Here is an 11,834-nt window from a genome sequence, read left to right on the forward strand (position 1 = left end):
AGAGAGTCACTTACTGTTATAGTTTCTTCAATGAGAATATTGACCAAGGTTACCGTGGTCTTTTCCGTAGGCTTTTCCTTCCACGGCTAAACCTAAACTGTCCTCCCCTCTTTTTACACGAGAACATTACTGTGTGATACACGATCCCTATTGATCGGCCTTTCCTTTTCTTTTTTTTTCGATCCCTTTTGATCGAACTGCCCCTTTTTCCCTTCCTACGATCCCTTTTGATCGACACCACCAATTTTTTTTTTTTTTTTTTTTCCTTCCTTCCCCCTCCCAAAAAGAAAAGCTCTACATTGTATTTGTCCCATCTTCGTTGAGCCCTGTGTGGCTAATAAAAGAAATGTATCTATCTATATAAAGTTAAGACTCAAGATCTATCTCTCCATCTGTTTTTCTACCTTTTCGTCAAGATGATAAAGATTAATATTTCATTTTAAATAAAATAGTAATAAAATCAAGTTGAAAATGTCGATTTGCGGCGGCGATAACCCTATGAAATGCCGGCGGACTGACCTCTTATTTCAAAAAGGAAATCATAGTAATCTATTTCCAGTACCGGGAGGAGGCACTCCAAAGCCACATTTTCAACTTGATTTTTTTTCTTAAAGGGAAAATTATTATGCTTTCGTTTTATTTTTTAACTATCTTAATATGTCGTTGCATTGCGAAAATTTTGGACTGTTTCCTCCTTGTGCTGTCGGATGGCTTCTATATAACAAGGAGTATAACAAGGAGTCTAAAATAAACTCAGGAAGGGGACTTTCTCTCTGTTTTTCTGCCCTTTGATTAAGATGATAAAGATTACGATTTTAAATAAAACAGAATCTTTTCCTTTGTCGCCGCGCATCGACATTTTCAACTTGGAGTGATTGTGGCCCAACGGGTCACGGAAATATTTAGCAACACTAGAAAGACGAATATTATAGTCATTTAATCTAATTGGTGAAAAAACATTAATGTACCTTGTTCTGTTACAGCTGCTGCAGATATTGCCAATGGAGCACCTCACCCGAAATGCTATAAAGTGTTGCAGGAATATATAGTACCCACTGGTTATGGCATTTGCGTGGTTTCTGAAAAAGTTGGACAATGTAAGTTGTCTTAAATTATCGATATCCTAAAGAAATTAACCATCTTCCCAGAAAATTCCTCTTCATTTGAGTACTTGGCTTTTTTCAATTACCCTAATTTTACTTTGAAATAACTTGGTTGTTTTCTCTTTTGATATAAATTATTAGCTGTTCAGGCAAAATGAAATGTTATTTTGCTCTTAGCCCAGATCTTTTGAAAGCATTTTGCCTTTATTCCGACAAACATTATGTTGTAGTTCTTGCGAGGTATTTGCCATGGAATATCGTTCACTCCATTTTACATAAAAAGACTCTACAGTTAAAAAGCAGTGTAAGAAAGTAGAAAAATTTGAAAGTGCTTCTACTGTAGAAGCACTAAACACTTGGAGGATTTCTAGAGAATACAAATGCATGAAATGAGTCCACTATCATCAATACCAAGACTAAAACAACTGCATCAATGAATTTAACAAAAGCTACTCAGGCCAGTTCCTTTTGTAAAGTAATTGTAAAACGTTGGTTTTTTTTCTCGATATTGTTGTAAGACTTGCACAAATGTGTGACTCACATCTCCGGGTAAGGAAAACTCGGATAACCGCCAACTCATGCGGATGGAAATACATATAACATATAATATCTCTAGCTTTAGTGTAGTTCTGATCAATGTTTGGTTTTGTATAGAAAGTCGATGCATTCCCAGGTTAGCAGTGCTGTTTCGTAACAGTTTGGATCCCGAGGCACATCTATTTTCTTCAACGAAAACGCCAAGCGGTAGTATTGGAAGAATGAACAGCAGCGGAAACAGTGATCATTTAAGCAACCACCGGCGAGTTTAGATATCTTCAGAACATTTCGCTTTTTAGAATAAGCAGGCGACTGAAATTTTAAGTGCATATAAAGATTGCTAGGTTCATGCTCATGGGTGATAATAAGCCTTGAGAACCAGTTATTAATCTTTAACAGGTACTGACTGGATCATTTTAAATGAATGTACCGGTGTTGATATAGAATAACTGCATCAGGTTATGCAGAGTGTATCTAAATTGAGTTGTTAGGTTGATAAAAACAGCGTAGAGTGTTCACAGTCTCCCCCCCCTCTCTCTCTCTCTCTCTATATATATATATATATATATATCGAACTTGTTACTGACATCTACTGCAACTGACAGGAGAATTCCTAGTGCAGTGATACAAAACGTGTTAGCTCTGCTCACAGAAGATGCTAGCAAGAAGTCTGTACTAAATATAAAATTTGAAATTTTGATGTTAAAAAGGAGATCGGTGCTTGTTATCGCTTGAGTGATCAAGAAAGTGCAAACCTACACAATCGTGAAAGGATAAATCTACAACTTCAACCTCGTACAATATACGTACACGGCGTGTATAATATAGTTTATGTGGGAACCATGATCAACTTGGATCAATCAAAAAATTTAGATATTCTTGCCCATTGTTACCTGTCGGTTGTGATCAAAATAGCCATCCGGTCACGTTTCGAGAAACTGGATCGTATTAATACATCTCTTCAACGGCGAGATTAAATTGTTACTTCTCGGAAGCCTTTTAAATCCTACAACAGATTCATGCAATTGCCCTTTATTTCCTTTTATATATGTATTGGTTTTGGAGTAATTACTATGGCATCATATTGGAGAAGGGACACGGGGAATCCATGTCATCATAAGCAAAATTCATCATAATCGTGTCAAACGCCATATAAATTGAGATGGTCGGTGCCATTTTAAATGAATATGACGTGATGACACAAGTAACTGTTAACAACGTTAAGTCGGTGTGCTTATAGATCAAAACCTAGTGAGACAAGCCTATTGGTCTGCTAGTGACCTGTGGTACTAGGCAGTTGCCTGGTTAAGTCGCTTGGTGTAGGGTTCGGTTTTGAACTCAGGAAACTGGGACGAGATTACAACTGGATGGTTAGACAAACGCAAAAATGACCTCAAAGAAAGCTGGAAGATCGGTCAAAGATAAACATATATGTCACCATGCTTGTTGATGCTTTCGTCGGACCACATTGCAATACCTGTCCTTTCTCTGCATTTAGAACAAACGCGTTTTTCTGGTTAGGTGCCTCATCTCCCGCCAACATTCTCTGTGAAGAGGGTATAATATACTGAGGCTGATGATGCGCAGACTTTCCTCGCATAAATTACTGGTCATTTTGCAGGTTTTTACCGCTTTTTGTAAGAAACACTTTCTTAGAATTCATTTCTTTGAAACGAAGACTAAAACTGGGAACATTGCATTTGAAATGCTCACAAGCGCTCACACCCCTCTACAGTAGAGCAAATGCGGCCAGTAGAAAGGATATAATAGAGTTCTATACAAGTCTATTCGTTGAGAACAGCGATGACATTCTCTGAGAAACTTTGTGTACTTCCCATGCATTACTTTATTGTCACTGGTTTTCTGCACTTGCTACTGGCTATGGTGCTTTCTCTTGTGTTTCTTTCGATTAGTGTAGAAGAAGAGTGGGTTATTTGTTCTTGTTAGGAATCTGCTCGCTCTAATAGTGGTACGTCTGAAGGTTACTCCGACTTGCACTGCGGTTCGTTAACCTAAAACTGTTTTTAGGTACAGCCAGTCACTGTCTGCCTTCAGGTGGTGCATTTTTGTGGTCAACATATTTAGTATCTTAGTTTCTAGTCCCTGATAGTGCTCAGTTTCCAGTTTATTCTGTTGAAGTTAAACGGCACCGTAAGTGCTATAAGCGTTTCAATAGCTTTAAATCTGCTTGCTGCATTACTTTTGCTTTCTAGTACTACACGCAATCTCCTGCAATACTCTTTCTGGATCTTCTTCATAGCTGAGTCACGTATGCTACTACCTCCTTTTCTCTCATTCCTACACATGTGTATGAGGTATCCGGATCTAGTTACTTGATCTTAATGTCAATACCAATACCTAGGTCTGCTACCACGACTAGTTTTCCTTTCTTGAAGTTGGGTTTTACACACTTGTCAGATCTGAACCTCTCTTTGAAGCAGTGGCCGAATGTTGATGCCGGAATAGCAACTGGCCAAATTATTAAAGCACCAGGTAAAATAACAAAAACAGGTGGTATTTAGTTATGGCTTTTTAAATTCCAGTTAAAATACTCGAGGTCAACTTGTGTAGTGTAAATATAGTTGATTACATAGTTAACTAGTCTTGATAAATTTGTGCCTATGTTAAAGATGCTTATTATCTCTTTGCTATTTCTTTAGAATATTTATTTTTGCTTTACATTTAAATTTCATACGTGCGAATATATTTTTATTTTCCTTATCAAATTGAGGTGTTATTTAATAAATATATTATTTAATAAATACATTAAAGAAACGAAATGGTTATACTGTTTTCCCCTTGTTCACAAGACTAGTTTTTGAGCCAATAATTACTTTAATACATGAGCGTCATAAGCAATGTATATTGATAATTGATTGGACGAATTTCTATATGTTAGATGTCCTTATTTTTAGGTTTTCCATTGAGAATGAAGTATATTTTCAATGAAAATTTTAATGATTATTCTTATTTGGCATATTGCAGTTATTACTGAATTTAATCAGAAATATTGTCTTTCTTTTGCAGTGGGAGCCGTTCAAAGACTGAGTGGAAGTGACACTGACCATCTTGATGTTCATCACTTGTATCGTACACAAAAGTAAAAATATTTCTGTCAACAGAGAAATATTTGAAATAGGCAGAAGAAAATCATGAATAAGAATAGAATATATTCCACAAGAAATAAAACGAAATGTCAAACAAGCCAAATTGATTCTAAGTTGAATATTTCTAAACCCAAAGGTTATTAAATCCATAAAATGATTTATTAAGTTCCTAAATTACTCAATCCATTTTCTGTGTTGCACCACCTATAATAAAGCAAGATTCTGCTGTAGTTCTACATGAAATACAATTGTATTTGAAATGTTCCTATTCTAAAAATGAAACGTCTTATATACCCTAAAGTTATCGAAATAAAGTGAAATACAATACGTTCTTTATGTTGTCTATTAGTGTTGCTATTAGAGAAACATTATTTTCATTAACATACGAAAGTAAATTTACACAAATGTTTGCTCTAATATTTGGTTAAGAATTATCGACTTATCGATTATATTACTATCGATGACATACATATTCATTCTTAATGCGCTCCGGAAGATTCGAACGTAGATACGCAACTCGATGTTGTAATTCGTCATTTTTTGAGGAACGAATTGTCCTTTCAGAGTGCATGTATTCATAACACAATCGATTCATTAAAGTAAGAGAATTTTGAGGCACCCAGTGTTTCGACATCGTAGTGCCTTCTCTGCTAAAGTTACGCCATACTAATAAATCTAACAAGAATTTGTTCCTCTTGTTTATAAATTCGGCAAACAAGCTATTTCCTGAACCATATTGATATCTGTCAACTGGCAATAACTTGTCATATGCAGGATAAACAGCGAAAATCAGAACAATGTCAAATACGTTTATTCTTAATATGCTTAGGCAGATTCGATCGTGAATGCGCTAATCACTGGTATATTGACATTAGAGAACAACATCGAGCTACCAAGTGTCCTAAAGTTCCCTTATGCTAATGAATCAAATGTATTATAAATACATTTTCGTCTGAAAGGGGAAGTTGTTCAGGAATGACGAGATACAGCAGCGATGAACACACATTCGAATCTGCCGGAACGTGGTAAGAATGAATATGTATACCATTGTTCTGATTCTGGATGTTAATAGTACACACGGCTATTTATTAGGCATTTATCGTTGCCATAATCAGTTGCTAAATCTTTAAGATCTTCATAAATGCTTCTGAATATAAAACATTATAAAGGAGATGACAGAAAAATGTCGATGTAAATGACTTGAATAATCTTATTTTTGCCAATAATTATATGCGACTTTCAAAAATGATATAAAATTGTAAACTGAAGTTTTTTAACTCCACCTACCAACCCCCTCTTAATATATTGGCAGCTGGACCTGAAGCTGTTAGCGAATTCTTTGTATCCTGCCTTCATCGTACGTATTTGCCAGGGTGGAGATATTTTCAAGCTTTTGAAACCATACGTTCTTTGGTTTTCCACTACACTGCATCGCAAAAACTTAAAATAAAGGGGGTTGTTAAATAGTTAAATTATTATATAAAAGCCACCAGAATTATGAAGAGAAGATTAATAAAATTTGAAGTCCCTAGATATCTTGTCGACATATATTAAGTAGTGTATTTTATTTTCATAGGAGTTAAACCATACCATCATTCTTATCAACTAAGATAATAAAAAACAAACACTAGCAAAAGCAAAATATCGCCAAAAATAAGTATTAAAAAAAAAAATCACCGATAGACCATCATCCACTCAGAAATTACTTGGACATAAATATCAAGAAGCAGAACTCATGAAATAGTTGCTAAACCAAGATATGCCGAAAACATAAGATTTTGATTTATTTTTCTCTTTATACGGTATAGATTGAAGCAGGCAATACATTTTCTAGGAAATATCAGTGTATTACTTCCCGGGGTTAGAAGTCATCTGGTGTCAGCGAATGCTATTCATCTCTTCCAAACTCAACTGCAGCTACTCTGAATGTGGTAAATTTTTCTAAATGTGGGAAAATTAGTATAAAATCCTATGAATGAAAATGAGAAAGAAAAAACTCTATACGTTCAAACATTTCTTTCTCTTTTTCTCTCTCTTTTTTCACTCTTTTTTCACTCTGTTTTCTCTCTCTCTCTCTCTCTCTCTCTCTCTCTCTCTCTCTCTCTCTCTCTCTCTCTCTCTCTCTCTCTCTCTCTCTCTCTCTCTCTCTCTCTCTCTCTCTTTCTCTTTATTTCTCTTTGCTTATGATGAGAATGTATAGAATAAAAAGAAACAAATTCGCAGTGCATGTCTTCAAGTCATGCTACGATTAAAGTACACGCTAAAATCAAATGTAACATCAAGGTAAATGCTTTCAAGTTCTTCCTACATCGTAAACTGAATAAAAGTAATTTTACAGTTTATTATTTGAGGATTAGAAAGGAAAACGATTAAGATGGATTACTATTCTTGTTACGACGGGAAGTAAATAATTTACAATAAAAAGTAATATACACATTTACTAGCATTTAAATTAGAAGAAATATCCACATCAACAATTCTACACTGTAAAATTTTACTTAAATCACATGTGAGAAGTTTCAGTAAACCTATTTAAAACAAATGTGCAAATATATTTAGATTCAACTCTCAAATATTCCACACGCTACGGAGGATGCAAGTCACAAATAGTGTACCAACAATCGATGATATATATTAGCCAGTGAAATATTGACGATAAGAAATTCCTATGTCATTTGATTTAGTTGCATTTCTAAACATAATATTTTTGTAATGATATAAATAAACTTCCCAATTTCTTTCACTTTTTAAATAGATAACTTAATTTCATTGCTAATGGTTTGGTTGAATATTTCTAGAAGAACATAACACTTCGATGTTATATATTCATTATCAGAGGTATTCTCCAAGTTTCGATTCTTTCTTTCAACTTTCATCTTTGATTTACTTGTCGCCACCTCCAGCATTATCCACTCTTATACAGAGAAGACGGACCTTTAATCCTTCCTAACCTTTCCTAACCATGCATCCTCTACATACATCCTAGACACCACACACTAAATCTGCATTGATTCCATAAAACGAACATCAGTGGAAAGTAGTTGTTTTCGACGTCTGTATGCTCCTTAATCACACATGACGTAAGAAACCTTAAAGAAAACTTACTGCTTGGTAACCTCAACTTTTTTCGTATTTCTTGGATCACGACGTTTCTCTTTGCTTACTCTTTAATATGTAAATAGACGGGTCTTTTCTTATTTGTTTGTATCAATCAATTTTCATGTACATGTTTTGTTTTCTGAAATCTTGATTCCATTCTTTAACGACTAATCACTGTCACTACAAATATTAATGAAACACACAGCGCTATGCCCTGTCTGCTTTTGAACAACACATAGTAAGTAACATTTACGATGTCGGCATCACGATTTCTTTGATTTTATGAAGATCTCTTGTAACAACTAAAACAACATTCAAATGATAAGATATAATTACAGGAATAGAAAACTTCCTCAGTTCAAGCACGAACTTGAGTAAGTGCAAGCTGAATCTCACCTACATCGGTCTTATGTGTCTCGGTAAGTCAGGGAGGGATTTATTTTCAGCAGTGGACTAAATTTTTAAAAATAGTCATTGTTGCATTGATATTTTTATTGACATAGCATGCTTTTATTTTCACTGCTGGAGATGATTTAACACATTGCATTGTGTTAACTTTACTCACGCTTTGTATGGTTTCACTTTTGAAGTGTCAGAAGATCTGTCCATAATTTGATTGCGTAAAACGAATAACACCTATTCGAGATTCGAAAAAAGTATTTCAAACATACTGAAAAATGTAACTGAAACCTTATTGTAAATCTTCATTTTACAATATTTGGACTGTATAATAAAACATCAAGACATTTCAGTTCTTCGGAACGGTTACATAGCTCCACTATCGATTTGGATAAGTACAATGTATAGCTTTTTATTATAAATGGCTTTGCAAATACATAGACATTATTAATGATAAATATATAATAAATTTACTTCGCTTTGGAAACAAGATGTAAAAGTATTCCTTTTTCTATATTGTTTTCGCGACACACTGTCCGAAAATGATTCATTAAAAGCACTAACGGCATTTTATTCAACTAGTAAGTATGGTCTTTCAATGGTACTTATACAGGAATTACAATGTGACATTCTGTCTGTGATTTTCAATCGCTCCATTACAGTTGTTTTCTAACAGGATGTCAAAGCAAAGCAATGTGTTTGCTGAATTCTGAAATCACTGCCTTGCTGATCATCTGAAAATATTTTTGATCCTGTGAAATTCGAGTATCAGATATTTTTCCTTTAGTCGGAAGCGCATTCTTTTCTAAATCCGCCAAACTTGAAACACAAAAATCTTGCAATAATCAAAAATACATTTATTTTGGACAAAGTATAAATATATCAATATATACATAAATACATATGAAGATATGCCTGCTTGGTTAAGAAGGTCACTCTGTCATCAGTAGGATTCGGGCTCTGTGCCCTGCACTGTAATTTCAGAAAGTATCCTCTATCATGGCCTGAACCAACCAATGCCTAAGAGTGAAATTGATACATGTAAACTGTGTAGAAGACAGTGTTTTAAACTATTAGGGACAATGGTAAGTTGCGTTTGAGGAAGTGGATCCTATCAAAGAGTACTTTGAAGTCAGGCCGTCGTGACAGATTTTCCAACAAGGGTGGCTTTAATCATTGGGAAAAAGCAGAGGTGAAAATGTAAGCACGTGAACAAAGCCAAGGCAGCAGAGATTCAATGTTGAAGTTCAATTGTTAATGTAGGGAATGTTCTCATGTTTATAGGGTGTTGGAAAAACGAATGCAAGATAACACTGGATTGGATTGAAATATGTTATGGTCGTGCATTTAAGGGGTAGTGAAGAAATCATAAGATCTAAGGACAATGGGGATTTTGGGAGAATTATGGAATTTATTGCACAGCAAGATCCATTTCTGGTGGGTCACTTGAAAGCATTTGGAAGAGGTCAGCAGTGATGCTAATTTCTACAATCTTCGAAGAAATTGCTGTGTTGAATATGATTCATATTGTAGCAGAAATTAAAATGACCAAGTATTTGTCAGTTTCTGTAGATTTAACACCAAACCGCAATTATGATTGTGCATTATGCTGTCATGTTTGTGCATTAAGCAGCAATTGTGCATTATGCTGTCTGGGAAGCCGACTGCATACTAGTTTCCATAAAGCAGAAGCACTGGTGACATCTGTGTTAGAATTTCTTTTTAAAGATAGGGTATAAACTTTGAAAACAGCCCTATGAGAGCGCCAGTTATAAATCCGATCACTACAGGGATATAAAAAAGCTACTTCGCTAAAATATTCGTCCCCTGTGCTGCTCATTCGTTGAATTTTGTTGGACATGCTATTGCTTCTTACTGTGTTTAAACTGTTAGATATATTGGCTTCATGTAAAAGGTATTCGTTTATACTTTTCAGCACAAAGGCTGCGATCATATTGGAGCACCACTAGATGATTTGGAACAAACACCAGAAGCAAGGTATGAAGCTCTGTGATTTTCAGACAAAATGGATTGTTTTGAAACTACTCTAATGGCTAAGATCTAGCATTTAATTCTTCAATGGTTTAGCAGTAAAAATAAAGCTTTACATAGAGTTGAAGTTGATCTGAATAAAGTGGTGAATCTAACTGATTCCTTGGAAAACTTTCTGAAATCATATCAGGATAAATTTAAAGAATTGGAACTGGATGTCAGGAACGTGTGGAAGCACAAACAATAAACAACGACTAATAAACAAAATAGGAGAATCAAACATGATGAAGATCTAGCTTCAACCTCGGATGAAGTTGCCATTTCAGCAAGAGAAATATTCAGATACGAAACTTTCAGATATAACTTTAGACCAGTTGTTTGTCACCTTGCAAAAACATAGGCTAGACTATCAATCAATGCATGCAGTGTACTTATGTAGTTTGCTTGATGCAGAGATAAGAATTGAAGCGGAGACACTCATCATCACTTTCCTCTGTGATTTAAGTAATATGTTCATTGAAGAAATAGTACAATATGCAGCCTTTTGTAAGCTAAGGTCTTTTTTCACTTCATCTCAGTAGGTACTTTTCATCTATAATGAAGGGCTTGATGAAACCTTTCCAAACGTTGTTGTAGCTCTTATTTGAGCTTGACGGACAATGTTTGTTCAGGAGAGTAAATTGGGACTGATAAAGAGTTATCTCAGTATCACAATGACTAAGTACTGTGTACCTACTGGTTGTAGAAGGCAGTTTTCTAAAGAAAAGTTTTCGAGGAAATCATTAAAGATATCAGGGGAAGAAAAGTAGGTTTTTAAAATTTTTTGTAGTAGTATATTGTGTTAAGTTGGGAAAACTTGCTGTACTTACTCTAGATGAAAAAATTTTGCATTGACGTACATTTAGACTTTCTACGTGTTAACTAATCAATTTAAGTACGGGTATCGACGGATTCTGAAATGTAAATTTGTTGATTTTTCATGGATTTTAATTTCTGTGTATAAGCGGCCCACCGAACTTGAATTGCCCCTGGCCTCAGAAACTTTAAATCCGGCCCTGTATATATACATCCATTCATTCATCCATTCATTCATCCATTCATTCATCCATCCAGTCATCTCTCACTCCTTCATTCTCCCTCCCTACATACATACACACATACATAATATATATATGCATGTAGTATATGATATATATATATATATATATATATATATATATACATGTGTCTGTGTATGTAGTTTGCGTTCGGGTATGTTTGCGTTTGTGTTGTATGTTGTCTGTTTGATTACAATAGGACCTTCCAGAGTTTCCTCTTATCAAATTCTATTCACAGGTTATTGGTCACCTAAGCTGTTGAGCAAAGTAATTGTCTCAGAAGTCGTACCGTTGGATCGAGAAAATAGAACAGTGTAATTGCACCTATGTCATTTCTGTATCTATTATCGTCATTATTTATGAAAATTAATCTACACCGAAATTTGATATGCTACTCTATTATCATGAAAGATAGTGATATGGCCCATATGATTACCTTATGATATAATTATATCGGAATTATTGAATGTGTGCGTATATATATATATATATATATATAT

The 11,834-nt window shown here is 34.7% G+C and overlaps 1 protein-coding gene across 1 annotated transcript in view; it reads left to right on the forward strand.

The window, feature by feature from the left end:
- The window catches only part of LOC106881089 (uncharacterized), an 18,685-nt gene extending 13,656 nt beyond the window's left edge, over positions 1 to 5,029 (forward strand). The window contains exons 4-5 of the mRNA XM_014931317.2: positions 984 to 1,097; positions 4,668 to 5,029. Coding sequence (XP_014786803.1) covers positions 984 to 1,097; positions 4,668 to 4,744 — 191 coding nt within the window. The 3' untranslated portion in view covers positions 4,745 to 5,029. The remainder of the gene's footprint in view (positions 1 to 983; positions 1,098 to 4,667) is intronic.
- Positions 5,030 to 11,834: the final 6,805 nt, after the last annotated feature.

This window comes from Octopus bimaculoides, chromosome 3 (assembly GCF_001194135.2).
Source record: "Octopus bimaculoides isolate UCB-OBI-ISO-001 chromosome 3, ASM119413v2, whole genome shotgun sequence".
Classification (NCBI taxonomy): Eukaryota; Metazoa; Mollusca; class Cephalopoda; order Octopoda; family Octopodidae; genus Octopus; species Octopus bimaculoides.